General features: G+C 40.6%; 1 protein-coding gene across 11 annotated transcripts in view; it reads right to left on the bottom strand.

Annotated features, from left to right (window-relative positions):
• magi1.S (membrane associated guanylate kinase, WW and PDZ domain containing 1 S homeolog) overlaps positions 1–15,454 on the bottom strand; it is a 300,879-nt gene that overhangs the window by 10,120 nt on the left and 275,305 nt on the right. For 9 of the 11 annotated variants that reach the window (XM_041561777.1, XM_041561778.1, XM_041561781.1 and 6 more), the window contains 4 exons: positions 10,199–10,402; positions 6,196–6,286; positions 4,754–4,814; positions 165–311 (listed from right to left, as the gene is read on the bottom strand). In XM_041561777.1, the coding sequence (XP_041417711.1) occupies positions 165–311; positions 4,754–4,814; positions 6,196–6,286; positions 10,199–10,402 (503 nt within the window). The remainder of the gene's footprint in view (positions 1–164; positions 312–4,753; positions 4,815–6,195; positions 6,287–10,198; positions 10,403–15,454) is intronic. The other 2 variants (XM_041561779.1, XM_041561780.1) reach the window with 1 other exon arrangement.

The raw sequence follows: 15,454 nt of genomic DNA, 5'->3' as shown, positions 1-15,454 counted from the left end.
CCCATTGATCTTAAATCACGATCATGACGTACAAGACGTATGAATTCATTATTTTGTGCCAATTCCAAAAAAGGAAATTAGATTGAATAAATGTCAGTGATGGTACACTGAAAATTGAGTTTTCTTTGACAAGGTGACTTAAGAATTCTGGAATTGGTACGTACCCTAATTTTTCCACATTTGGCAGCAGGTCCATCTTCTGCTAGGCGTAAAACGTAGAGATCCATGTTATACTCCCGACCTCCTCGTAGACTGAACCCGAATCCTTTTAATCCTCTGTCTAGTTCCACTGAATAAATGTCTTGCTCCGGCTATGGAAAGGCAGAACATCGTTAAGCATGGTGAAGCCATGAACTTTTAAAATAGGGAGGGAGGGAAAGAAGGAAGGAATGGAAAGTAAGGTATAGAAAAATAAGGTACAGAAAGGAAGGTATGGAAAGGAAGAAAAATAAGTACAGAAATGGAAAAGAAGGAAGGAAAGAAGGGGAAGGAAAGAAAAAGGAAAGGAAGGAAGGGGAGGAAAGGGAAGAAACTAGGAAAAGGAAGGAGAGGAATGGAAAGGAAAAACACACATTGAACAAGAACCAATGTTTTTTTAATGCTCAGAATATCAATCATACATTCTATACATCTGCTAAAGAGCTCAAAAAACAATTACAAATCAAAATATGTTCTATTGCAGAAATGTCCAGCATCTTGTACTCCAGGACCCCACTTTCAAACCCGATAAAGTGTTACAGAGCTACCCGTTAGCAGGACTGAAATATTGAAGAACTGCACGGTCACAACAGTATCACTGTAGCATTCCGATTGGCTGCATATTTGTGCCCGACTCCAACAAGTATGAAATAATCGCATAGGAAAAATGTTTAAGAAATGTAAAGCTGGAGAGCTTCCAACTCTTCAGTGGAATATCAGAAAGATGTAAAGGTTTTATATTCCCCCCCATCTCACAGCTTGACAGTAAAGCTGACAGGGTTACGATCCTTTACCATAACGCTAGCGAAATATTTTTCCAGCCCTATAAACAGAGGGCTGCTTATTTTGTGTTGCATTTGTTGAAAGGCTATGATTTGAAACAGCAGTTTGTGGTACTTTAAGGAAATATTTATGGATTATTGTTAAGAAAATACGTTCATTTTCCAAGTATATATAAAGTTCTTTGAGCCAAGGGCCACATTAGATAACACCTGGTCTGTATGTCGAGCACTAGACTAATTCTGGACAAGAAAAGTATGTATATTTTACAATAAAAATAGCTTGAGGAGTTTCTAAAAAATATTGAATGTATCTACAGGGAGGGCTGCTGGAGTGCAAGGTGACTTGACAGCAAAATAAGCCACTTTATGGCTCACACCATCTATTGGTTTGCAGGCAACATCTCAAGATGAGGGTGCAAAGACTCGCTGGCCAATGTTCTACATGACACGACTAGAAAAGATGAAACGATTAAGGATCTTGAGGTGAAGGGAAGATGACTTTTTGACATAATTGGTTGACCGAGTCTTCACCAAAGCATGACAGGAGTCATGTTATCAAATCTGAATCCACAAACACGTGGAACAGAAAAGAAAGTTCAAGATCTATTAATTTCCAAGGGAAAGTGGTAGATGGCAGGTGAAGAATTCCATTTTCTGTAAAATGTCCATGTAGCTTCAATCTGTGACAGGTAGGACCAGCCCCTTGTATGTCAGCTCAGAACCCTGTGAATAATGTCAGACTGGAACCAACACAATTACCTGCTAACTATTCACAGCCCTCAAGGGTAACACTGAACCCTAGCAATAAATGGCACTGCTGCAAAACTCATTATTGTTAGCTCTTTGCTGGTGTCAAAACATTACATTTTAACCCTTTTCAGATATTACTTGAAGACACTCCTGGGCTCATTTTATTGTACTAATTGGCTGCTAAACCATACACTAACTTTTTAGGATAAAGCATTGATGAACAAAAGACAGCGAGTTGCATGGATGAACTGAGCTCCATATACAGGGGTTTTACACTTTATTCCATTGGTGGTTGTGTTGTATTAGGCAGAGCCCTTAATAAAGTTGACTGGGGCAACAGCCTCAGCTAGAGAAATCTGTACCTTCCAAGTTATTGTTGGCCTCTTACAAATCTTTATTTTCTGTGCAGAGAGTTTTGAAGGGCAACTTTAGTATTAGGGGGTTTTGATTTATCATCAACTTCATGATTCAATCGCGTTGGGACATACAGCAGCATGTATATTCATTTGTTCCCTTTTCCTTCATGGATTTTAAAGGGATACGGTCATGTTAATAGTGCTGCTCCAGCAGACTTCTGCACTGAAATCTGTTTTTCAAAAGAGCAAAATTTTTATATTTAATTTTGAAATCTGACATGGAGCTAGACATATTAACAGCTTCCCAGGTGATCCCAGTCATGTGACTAGTGCTCTAAGAACATTGGGATCCCTGGTAGATCTAAGAACAGCACTCAATAGTAAAAATCCATTTCCGACTGCGGCTCCTTCAGTTACATTGAGTAGGAGAAACACCAGCCTGTCAGAAAGCAGTTCCATCCTAAAGTGCTGGCTCTTTCTGAAAGCACATGACCAGGCAAAATGACTAGAGATGCACCTACACACCAATATTACCACTAAAAAATAATACACTTGTTGGTTCAGGAATGGAATTTTATATGGTAGAGTGAATTATTTGCAGCGTAAACAGTGTAATTTAGAAATAAAAATCATGACAGAATCCCTTTAATTATTTGGCATCTAATGTTTTTGCAATGCGCTTTAGTCTTTATGTTTTGTGTGGACATGTTTTCTTCAGATGGAGAACCTGACAATCTCCTAACCGTGGTCTTTTTATTTCAAAACTTTGGCAGTTCTGTGAATGTTCCACTGGTAGAAGCCAATTGAAAGACAACTGGGTCTTTGCAAGAGGTGAATTTCACGGGTCTTGTCTGACTTGATGCTTTACCCACTGAAATGATCATCAGAATCAAATATTTACATGGAAAGATTAGATAAGAATATCATCGAGCCCAAAAGTGTCATTACAATCCACATAAAAATGAGATAAAGAAAGTATATTTGAATTGTGCTGCTCGGTGCTTCTCAAACCTATTTTCAGCCCTGCATATTTTCAGGATTATTACGGGAGTGAGTCATGTAGCGAGATCCACCTGTGCTCCTAGGAGGATATCTAGAAAATGTCAACAGTCGAATTGGCCAGGAGGAACAGAATTACTTCCTTCCAGCAAATGCTGTGCTTTACAGAATCCAAAGAACGAAATATAGGGAATTAGAAATATGTAGCATTCATATACATTCCATGGTCATGGTGACCCACTTAAAACAGCCTGGCAACCTATTTTTGTGTCTTGGCCAACAGGCTGCAATTTTTCCTATAATTACACACTTCCATACACCAACAATGAAATATAGAACACAGAGGTGTAATGTTTGCAAGATGTGTGCTTACTACGCAGATCAGAATGCTACAAAACCCCAAACAGGACCACCATTGACTGGTCTAATCACCTGATGAACAGGTCGCACTCCTGCAACACTGTTACACTGCTGCTTTTTTTGGACTCGTCATTGGGTCCACTTTTATGTAACTTATTCATAAATGACTTAGGGGAGGGTGTTGTAAGTAATGTATCAGTGTTTGCAGATGACACAAAATTATCAGCCCAATTAATTCCATCCAGGATGTGGCACTTGCAACAGGATCTTGACTAACTGGCAATCTGGGCAGCTAAGTGGCAAATGAGTTTCAATGTTGATAAATGTAAAGTCCTGCACCTGGGATGTAACAATATCCACTTATACCCTTAATGGGACTGCACTAGGCAAATCCATTATGGAAAAGGAGCTTGGAGACCTTGTAGATGATACACTTGGCTGTAGCAAGCAATGCCAGTCAGCAGCATCAAGGGCAAATAAGGTCTTGATCTGTATTAAAAGGGGCAGAGAGTCACGGGAGGAGGGGGTCCCACTGTATAGAGCACTTGTAAGGCCCCATCTAGAATATGCCGTACAGTTTTGGTCTCCATCACTCAAACAGGACATTATTGTATTAGAGAGGGTACAGAGAAGGGCAACTAAGCTGGTAAAGGGAAAATCTTAGCTATGAGGAAAACTGGCCAAATTGGGGATGTTCACATTGGAGAAGAGGCGCTTAAGGGGTGATATGATAACTATGTATAAATATATAAGGGGATCATATAATAATCTCTCTGATTTATTTACCATTAGGTCTTTCCAGCTGACACAAGGTCACCCATTCCGATTAGAAGAAAAGAGGTTCCAGCTAAATATTGGGAAGGGGTTTGTTACAGGGAGAGCTGTGAAGATGTGGAATTGTCTCCCTGAATCAGTGGTACAGGCTGATACATTAGATAGGTATAAGAAGGGGTTGGATGGTGTTTAGCAAGTGAGGGAATACAGGGATATGGGAGATAGCTCATAGTACAAGTTGATCCAGGGACTGGTCCCATTGCCATTTTGGAGTCAGGAAGGAATTTTTCACCCTCTGAGGCAAATTGGAGAGGCTTTAAATTGTTTTTTTGCCTTCCTCTGGATCAATTAGCAATTAGGCAGGTTACGTATAGAGTTGAAAGGTTGAACTTGATGGATGTGTTTCTTTTTCCAACCTAACTTACAATGTTACTATAAACACCTATTAATAAGGTATATCTGTGCAGTGAATATTCACCCGCATACAATGCAGTCAAGCGATTCCTGTACATATTAAACAACTTAATCTCTTACCTGGGTGACTGGTGCGTTCTTAAATTCGAATTGGGGTTCCGGCTTTGGTTTTGCATTATTTCTGAGTAAACAAACAAAAACAAAACCATTTGAAGAAGTTCACAAGCTTAACATGAATCGCTAATTATAGTGAGTAGAACTGATGCACATAAAGAAACAGGTCTGGATTTACCGAGGGTGAAGCTCAGTTGTTTAGATAGAACACCAAGTCCAGGCCCAAGTCACTAAGATAAACTCAAAGGTGGGTTGCTGCCCCCATTCACATATACAAGTGGCAGAATGTAGATTTCCTGGCAATTTTAAGGAGTGACGTGGCACAAAAAAAAAAGACATTTCTTTGTCGATCAATATCCTGCTACTGCCATGGAATTGACAATACTAGGTTACCCTTTGATCTTAGCTTGTGTTTATTGGCAACAGCAAGACAAATGAATGCAATTGGACAAAAACAACAAAGTAGTTTATTAAAAAATGGCTCTGCTCGATCCCCCCAGGGTCTGGGTAGGAATGGGTCAATAGTAGTGATGGGTGAATAAATTTGCCAGGCGTTAATTTGCAGTGAATTTCCGCATTTCACCACGGGTGAATAAATTTGTTAATCTGCTGCGAAAAATCACCGGCGTCAAAAATTTTTTTGCTACACGTTGGAAAAGTCACTTGTGTCAAAAATGTTGCACGTCAATACTATTAGGACGCCCATTGACTTTAACGCCGGCGTCAAAATTCATGCGAACATCAAAATTAACCCCAATTAACGCATGCATCACACTTAGAGTTTGGCAAATTTTCTGGCGTTTTGCATGGGAAACGGGAGAAATTCGCCCATCACTAGTGAACAGGATACAAAAGCTTCCAGGTCCCTACAACACCAGGGGACCAGTAAACTGCATCATTTTCTGCTTTCTCCGAATGAAAGCATTAGGGCGGCTCTACAAGCGTGACAGACACACTAACTGCATGACACTTGGCAGGACTGACAAAAGAATTGTAGCCTCACAAGCAGACTGTAAATCTAGTTGCCTTAGTCACGGACATTCTAAATAAGAACATAAATCGCTTATAAATAAAAAGTAACAAAAACAAATAAAAAATTGCCTACAACAAACCCATCTATTACATCCTAGGGAGGCAATATAACAAAATAACTAGTCCAGGTCTAGTAACCCAGAGCAACCAGTAAGCATCTTTCATCTAATGGGGTTACTAGTCCTAGATGTGATGCTTGCTGGTGGTTACTAAACATCAGGGTTTCCTAAGGGATAAAGGAACCATTGCAGCTATGCTGGATGTTGGATGATAATATGCATCATAGGCCAGAAACCTAGAATGTCCTATGTTGGCACTATCCTCTATTTATATGGGACCACAGACTAAGTTGGATGGAACCTTAAAAGTTAAATGAAGTGCAGAATAAACATAATGAAACATATGAAATATCTTACTTTGTTTCTTGGGGTATCGTCTGTGGCGTGTGTGTGGTCGTGATTGTGGCGATCTTCTCTGCATTGGTTAATAACGTTGCGTTAGAAGATTCTAAAAGAAAAAAAAAAAAAAAAAAAAGGTTTTAACCTGGGTGCTGTTAAATGCACTGATTTTTAACAATGCTTTACAAAACTGATAACAGGAGGTCCAAAGCTCAAAACCATAATATTTTTTTTTTAAGATGATCAAGGGCTGGAAAGAGGACCATGTAGAAAAGATTTGACCAGTGGCGTAACTACCAGGGGTGCAGGAGGAGCAATCACACCCTGGTCCACACCCCCTTGGGGCCTACTGGAGCCGCAATAACGGTTATCGCCGGATGCTGGGCAGGGGGAGATTTTACAGCTTACACAATTCATAGGGGGAGGGCCTAACAGGGGGGCCCAGGTGCCCATGCTGTACCAGGGCACACTGGTGAGTAGTTACACCACTGGATTTGACCCAAGTCCAAATTCAGGGAAATAGCAAAATGCAGCCGTTCAGACCATGGTATAAACCTAGACGAACTTGCTACAATATTATACAGTTTAAGGGTAACCCAAGGTCTTTGTTTTGGGCCAATGGAAGTTTGTTGTCTATTAGGTTCATTAGTTCTTACATTTTTGGATTTTCCTGCCATCACTTGTTTAGAGGATGTTAAATTATCAAACAATAGTGTATGCGTCTAGAGTAAAAAAAGTCACTTTTACTAGTAGTCTTCTATCAGTAAAAAGTCATTGGGATTAAGTTTGCTTTTTGGTCTTCATGAAAACATAGAGCCTCAATTGACAGCTGGCTCTACTAAATGTTTAGGTTGAGTAAGACACGGGTTAACCTAGTCCTTCAAATACTCTTATGTCCTATCTGGTAAATGATTGGTTGTAGCTCAGTCCAATTAAATGAATCTTAAATCCAATAATTGAGGAGAGTATAATAAGGTCAATGAGATCATGAGCGTGACATTCAATCAGCTGGGCAGCATGGCCATAGTCCTATAAACCCACTTCTTTTTGCTTTCTAAATGGATCATTTATTTAATAAGGAAAATATTTCTAGCAATTCCCCAGAACCAATAAAAGCCAGTCATTTACAGCTTTTATCATTTCACTGAAAGGACAACAATCATTATTGTGCAGACAGAAATATCAGCGGGTCCTTAGCAACAATCCATCTCTGAGAATATCAAGTGTATGTTTAAGCGATAAGCCCATTGCGCACAGCTCATGCATTGGCATAACCGTTAGCTAAACAGAGAAACCATACCTGGAAGAAGAACGTAGAGTAATTTACCAAGGGCTGTAACCAATGCTTTCATGATATTTTATGCAGATGAAATCTATGGAAAATAACTGCACACATCAGCGGCTTTATTAATCGGTAACTGGGCTAAAGAACCGGCTTGAAGCCACAATGCACAGGCTCATTTATAGGATTGGCCAGTCCTAGAGGATAGGTCCTGTCTTGCCAGAACAAAAGGTCCTCCTAGCTTCCTTCCTTTCATTGGAGGTGGGGTGTTCTTATTTTACTTAGCAGGACAATTATACCATTCAACCTATGTTAGAGGAACAGGTAATATTAAGGGGCAGATTTATCAAGGGTTGAACTGAAAATTCAAACTCATGTTTTTGAATTTTTATTATGGTCAAAACGCTCAAATTCAACTAGAGAGTTATTCAAATTCGATTCGAGTTTTTAAAAAAATTCTAATTTGATTTTCGAGATTGGTCATACTCTGGCCCTTTAAGAATTTGAATTCGACTATTTGCCACCTAAAACCTGCCGAATTGCTGTTTAAGTCAATGGGAGAGGTCCAGGGATCAATTTGAAGATGTCTGCAGCTTTCCTGACATTCGAGTTTAATCGAATCTGATTCAAGTTTTCAGGTCACTTCAATTTGTTAGACTTAAAAATTTTACATTTTATAATAAAATTACAATTTATGGGAGTTTAGGGGAGTTTTAAAAAAACTCCCATGGATTCGAAATTCGACCCTTGATAAATGTGCTTCTAATTGTGGTGTAATTAAAACAAGTCATTGAATTCCTTAGGCAGACTGGGAGTGTCTCATCAGACCGAAGTAAAAACCTCTGATGTTCAGGTGTTGACAAATATATTCCACCAAGCCTCTCCACATTGTCTAAATGTTGAGTCCAATGTTTCTGAGTCCAATGTTTCTGGTCCTGAATGGTTCATATTTTGCTTCCAACCACCAGGGGTAGGGACGTCTTATGTTTCTCTATTGCAGGGCAGCATGCATGGCTGGAGGGAAGCATGGGCAATACTGCATGAGCTGAAAATGATGACCTCTCCATTCAAGACCTGGCTGGTCTTGAATGGATATTGATAAGAAAAGCTATAAAATCCCATTGGTGAAGGCTGCATGAGGTCATGGATGAAGTCCTCACATGAAGATCTGCATGGGCCCTCATGTGATACAAGCATTGGTCCCGGGGTGGCCCAGTATGGCAAATATCTGCTCATTTGCTTGTTCACAAACAAAAAAAATTAACAGTGTCAGTTTAAAAGAAGTGGGGTGCTCTACAGAGACTAATTCTCCAGATTGTATTAAATTAAACTTTTCATCTCCTGTCTTTGGCAGATGTTAAGAGAGAGCTGAAGCTAAACTGAAAGGCTACATGTTGGACAGTCCTGATCTATTCTTCCACCCATTGGTTGAGGACTGCATCAGGTCATGGATGAAGTCTTCACACCAAGATCTGCATGGGCCCTCATGTGATACAAACATTGGTCTCGGGGTGGCCCAAAATGGCAAATATCTGCTCATTTCCTTGTTCACAATTAAAAATAGTTACCCATGTCTGTTTAAAAGAAGTGGGGTGCTCTACGGAGACTAATTCTCCAGATTGTATTAAATTAAATTTTCCATCTCCTGTCTTTAGCGGTTGTTGAGAGAGAGCTGAAACTCAACTAAAGGGCCACATGTAGAGTAATTTACCAAGGGCTGTAACCAATGCTTTCATGATATTTTATGCAGATGAAATCTATGGAAAATAACTGCACACATCAGCGGCTTTATTAATCGGTAACTGGGCTAAAGAACCGGCTTGAAGCCACAATGCACAGGCTCATTTATAGGATTGGCCAGTCCTAGAGGATAGGTCCTGTCTTGCCAGAACAAAAGGTCCTCCTAGCTTCCTTCCTTTCATTGGAGGTGGGGTGTTCTTATTTTACTTAGCAGGACAATTATACCATTCAACCTATGTTAGAGGAACAGGTAATATTAAGGGGCAGATTTATCAAGGGTTGAACTGAAAATTCAAACTCATGTTTTTGAATTTTTATTATGGTCAAAACGCTCAAATTCAACTAGGGAGTTATTCAAATTCGATTCGAGTTTTTAAAAGAAGTGGGGTGCTCTAAGGAGACTAATTCTCCAGATTGTATTAAATTAAATTTTCCATCTCCTGTCTTTAGCGGTTGTTGAGAGAGAGCTGAAACTCAACTAAAGGGCCACATGTTGGACAGTCCTGATCTATTCACAGGTCAATTATTTATACATTTATATAAAGGGAAATCTGCCCCAAGGGCTCCAACACTTGTGCTCCTGGTGAGCACCCTAAGTGTCCTCTGAAGTTCTTGTTGGAACGTAGACACAGTAGCACAGCATTTAGCATCGGAGGTCAGACAAGGAAAGCAAAGGCAAAACTTGCTGATGTCTCAATATTGTGTTGCAGTCAACACTTGTATGTTTGATGTCCAGACGGTGTTTGAAGTCAGAGCTCCCTGAGCTAATGGTGTCACTTAGGAAATGTTGCCCGAAGCATTCCCTAGCAAGTGTCTGGGCACCCGCAGAAACACCTCAGGATACATTAAGTAGCAGATAAGCCCCTGTCAAGTCTCCAGTCTAATAAAGTACATTTCCTGCATTTGAAGGCTATCATTCACTTCCTCCTGAAGTGGGAATAAAATATTCAATAAAATATTCAACAGAGGAAAAAAAAACCCAACAAAGCTGTACATTACCATCGCCGGGAATGATGCGCAGAGTCACGGTGTTCCCCGCTTCCTTTATTAAATTGACGATGTCCGAGTGGGACTTGTTGGTAATGGAGCATGCGTTAACAGCCAGGATCCGGTCCCCCACTTTTAGCTTGCCACAACGATCTGCGGGGCTCCCCTCTATTATCCGACCTATTTTGTGAGGCATGGCCACACATGCATTGCCGGCTTTAGGTATTTGTAGTGGTGGTTTTTTTTTTTAAATTTGTTTGTTAAAAGTGGTGTAAGATATTGGAAGGGCACAGGAGAGAAGGATTGAAAAGGGAGAAGAAGGTTAAGGGTTAATAACGCCCAAAGCCAAAAAACAGGGTATTAGGAGAGTTGTGCTCGGCAGAAAAACATTGGCAAGTCAAGAGAGGCTGACAAAATGATTACCTGGATAAAAATGGATTTGAATATATGTATTAACAAAATATAGTCTATGAATCCGGGGCAGCCAATCAGAGGCTTGCTTTCATTGCTCTAACTCAGCTAGCGCAGTAAGAGCTCTCCTTATTGGCAATGGATTACAGAATGTTTCCCTGCATCTCTGCTCAATGCCTTTCTAATACAAACAGCCCACTTAGACTTGCCAATGTTTATGCCTTTCCCGAGCATGAAAGATTACCCCCATCCCCTTAATATCGGCAACCCCCCATTCACCTCAGGTGCTTAGTTATTTTGGTACCACCGAAGGAACATGAAAGCAAGCCAACAAGAGGACTCCCATGAGAAGGGTACAAAGTGCAGGTACAAGAATAGGCACCATTGTGACGTCATGCACTGGGCAGGTTTAGCATTACATTTACACAATCTACATTGGAGTTGCTATAATCTTAATAACATGAAACATCAAAATATTTACACAACTAATTGGAATATTAACAAATGGGCAGAGCTTAGGGCAAGCGCAATTACCTTTGAGAGACGTGGGCTTTACACAATAAAGAGAAGGTTCCCTATCACTTACATCGATTAGTCTAGATTTTCTTATTTTTCTGGCTAATGGGTTTCAGGATATAAGATCTCATAGCAGAGATGACTCTGGTAAGCAATCTATTACACACTTGAATCTTACACTCCAGAACTGCTGAAGATGAATTGTTCCCTAAAGCTATTATGGAAATATATTTATTTATATTATGAATATCAATGAATATCTAACCCTGCCCTCTCCAGGCAGTCAGTGGTCATGACGAGCCATTCTTCTTACCAGGGTCGGACAGGGCTGGTGGGACACTGGGAGAATTCCTGGTGGGTCTAAGCCCTCATTGACCTCTCAATGGTTTGAGACAGCACCAAGATGAGGTTTGCAAATAAAGGGCTCACAAAGAGGATGGGGTGTTGGGCCCTTGGGTCAGGGACCCCAGCAGACACCAAACACTCCAATGTCCCCTACTGCTTTTGGAAAGGAAGGCCACTGCACCCCTCTGTTTGGTCTGATAAGGGGGACAAGGGATGTCTTGGAGAGTTATTTTGGTGCAGCTTATAAAAGGATGGGCAGGGGGATTGTACAGGGACACACACATGGAGTGGACACAGTCCCTTCATATTGGTGAAGCTCTGGCTCCCAAAACATATTTTTGACTCCAAGGGGCAGATTTTCGAAAATTCGAATTTTCACTTTTTTTTTGGTCAAAACTGTCAAAATCGACTAGGGAATTATCCAAACTAGATTTGAATTTTTTTCAAAAATTTTAATTCAACTTTCGAGAGTCTGGCCCTTTAAGAATTCGAATTTGACTATTCGCCACCTAAAACCTGCCGAATTCATGTATAAGACAATGGGAGTTTGCAGTCTTCCTGACATGAGTTTTTTTTTTTTTCGGAGAAAAAAAAACTCAACTCGTGTTTGGTCGAATTTGAATCAAATTCGATTTGAGTTTGCGGGTTGGTAAAATCAGTCCGAGTTTTACATATTTGAGTTTTTTAATACATAATGAAATATTCGAATTTCAAGTAAAATGAATTAGAAAATTTGACCCTTGATAAATGTGCCTCCAAATGCTTTTTAAACATTGGAGCAGAACATGAGCTAAAATCTCTAATTAAATGGGAGTGTGCTAAATAGTTTTATTTTACAACACAATATAAAAATGTCCATGCAGTAGCACCAACACTTTATTACCATACGTTCCCTTGATAAACTTGTAATCAACATGCGTTTCTATTTATTGCCCTAATTAGATCTGTACTAAAACTCTTAGCACACAAAAGGGACCGTTGCCATTTCATGGAAAGTCTACATAATACGCAGACATTAGTGATGGGCGAATTTCTCCCGCTTTGCCGGAAAATTTGCGAATTTGCTGTAAAATTCACGAAACTGTGAAAAATTTTCGTAACGTGAATTTTGACGCCGGAGTCCAAATATTTTGGACCCCTGCGACAATTCTGACGCCTGCGACAATTCCTAAACAGCTACAATTTCTTCTTTGCTTATCTTAAGTTGTTACAAAAGTATCTAAGTGCACCTGCCACGTATTGTGGGCTCTCTGCCAAAAGCCAATTAAGTTAAAAACTTTGTATCTTTTTCTGGCTGTTCAGTGCGGGAGATCAAAAGAGAAAGTCAGGACATTTCAGTAACAAACTCAGGACTGCTGGATGAACTGTCAAAATCGGGACTGTCCCGTGAAAAACTGGACATTTGGGAGGTATGTACTAAAAAGGGGTGGTTCACCTTACATTAACTTTAAGTATGTTATAGATTGGTCATTTCTAACCAACTTTTCAATTGGTCTTCATTATTTATTTTAAATATTTCAAATTATTTGCCTTCCCCTTCTGACTCTTTCCAGCTTTCAAATGGGGGGAGGGTCACTGACCCCATCTAAAAAACAAATGTAAGGCTACACATTTATTATTATTGCCACTTTTTATTACTCATCTTTTTATTCAGGCCTCTCCTATTCCTATTCCAGTCTCTTCTTAAAATCAATGCATGGCTCAAGTTTATCTTCACTATTCCTCCCTCAGCATCTATTTCTCTTCATTCAGCAGTTGGGTGTCAGCTATTCATTGACAGTTAGATCCAATATATCTTTTAGGGGAGTTCCCTTTCCTAGCAGATGTATTAGAGCTCACTCAAATAACTGATTCCAGTACATGCAAAATCTAACAAAATAACGGACTTTTGCACAAATTCTGCATGTAGAGAGACATGATGTCTGGTGATTTTGGCAAGTGGGGCTGAAGGTGGGTTGCAGCAGCGGAAGGGGGCTTCCGGGGATGGCTGTCTCAGGCCACACCCCTCCAGATAAACCCCGCCCACCAGTTTTTTTTCCCAGGGTCCCAATGGCCCAGTCCAACCATGGAAGAAAATGATGGAGAAAATGCCCAGTGACATTCCTGAAAGTCATTTTTAGTACTTGACTTTCTCTTTGTGGCCAGTTTGGTGCAGAAAGCACATACAGGCCCTGAGTTGTTTGCTACCAATTAAATGTTGAATATTAATAAAGCAACACTGGCTCTTAAATAAAGTGCTTAATCAAAAAATAATTTCTGCCTGGGATTTTCAGATTAAAGGCTACAAATTGTTGCACAGCCGGCAGTATATTTTATTTAAAACAGAACTTAATAAGGAAATTGCATCTGCTACTTGGTTTTTCATATATAATTTAAGCGAGTTTTCATTGCTCCCTATACATTTACACTGAGGCCATAAACCTGCAGGCGTGTGCAGAAAAGGAGCCAATAATTGCAGATTTTATTGTTGTCTGGGGCTTAAAATGTATCGTTGGCTCCTTAAAGGAATAAATCCACCGGCAAAATACTTTGTAAGAATATATATATATCCAGTGGTGTAACTAGATGTTGCTGGGCCCCACAGCGAATTATTTTTCAGGGCCTGAAAATGTCTAGAGGTTTTAGCAATGTTTATTGAAATTGTATATGAATTAGAGCCTCATGGGGCTCCTATATCTCCTGGGACCACCTGCAGCCGCAGGGTCTGCTTCCTCTGTAGTTATGCCCCTGTATTCATCCTTCAGTTTAGATTTAGGCTACAAGTATGGGACCTGTTATCCAGAATGCTCAAGACATGGGGTTTTGCAGATAAGGGATCTTCCTGTAATTTAGATCTCAATACCTTAAAGGGCACCAATCATGACCAAAATCATTTACTAAGTAAATACACTATGTGAAAGTTCAAGAAATCCGATTTTTAAAACAGTTAGAATTGTTTGTATAATGTAAATGATCAGCTCACTATTCCTTCTGCAAGATCTCCCCTATCTCCCCTGCAGTTCTAGCTGAGCAGCCATCTTGGATTTCACTGGCTCCTCCTACCTATATCTTCCCAGCCAACTGAAGCTCTGAAATCTCGCACATGCTCAGTTGAAATTCCTTGTTGCTTATCAACCCTTCTAAGCTATTTTCAAATCAGCCAAACCCAGGGGCGCTCCACCAATGAGGCGAGTTGAGACACTCGCCTCAGGCGGCAGCGCCCCCCTGGTTACCAGGGGCGGCAAAAATGCCGCTCCTGGTAACTAAGAGCCGAATTTCCGGTTTTCAACCCGGAAATTCGGCTCTTCTAGTGCAGAGAGCGCAATTGCGCTCTCTGCACTAGCGTCGTGCAGCGCCCCGACCCCCTCCTGCGCAGAAAATGTGAGCGCCGTGAGGAGGGGTTGGGGCGGCAATGGAAGGCCGCCTCAGGCGGCATAAAGGCGCCGATCGGCGCTGGCCAAACCTGTGTGTTAGCTGCTGTTCAGTAGTGCTGCCACCTGCTGGAAGTTAGTGTGTGCCCTTCATTTGCATAATGACATCACCAGCAGGGGACAAGAGAGGGAAATCTCCTGATACTTCTAGTGGAGGAGTTTACTAAAACAAGGCATTCTGGGTAGAATCCTCAAAGCAGTGTTACAATCTGAGCATGCTCCTGAAATTTGCATATTAGAGTCTCTGTTATAGTCTCAGTATGGCCTCCCTCAGTGAAAGAACCCATTTGACAAAGTATGGGATTTTTTTTAAAACCTGCAGTTTTTTCAAAAAACTATATATGTAGTTTGATTAAACGTGTTTAGCTTGTACTGGTCAGATTGTTAATATGTTTTTGCTTTTGGCTGTGATAGGTGCCCTTTAAGGGCAGAGACAGACAGACAAGAAGATTCGGGGAGATTTACTTGCCCGGCGAACTGCCTCCCCGCCAGCTAGAATCTAAATTGCCGGCATGATGGCACTAGGAAAGATTAGTTTTCCGACTTCGGGCGACTTCGGAAAACGAAGAGCTCTGAATGCCACCCC

The sequence above is a fragment of the Xenopus laevis genome, chromosome 4S (genome assembly GCF_017654675.1).
Source record: "Xenopus laevis strain J_2021 chromosome 4S, Xenopus_laevis_v10.1, whole genome shotgun sequence".
In the NCBI taxonomy this organism is placed as follows: Eukaryota; Metazoa; Chordata; class Amphibia; order Anura; family Pipidae; genus Xenopus; species Xenopus laevis.
The sequence above is the reverse complement of the archived record's forward strand: the minus strand, read 5'-3'. Positions and strand labels throughout refer to the sequence as shown.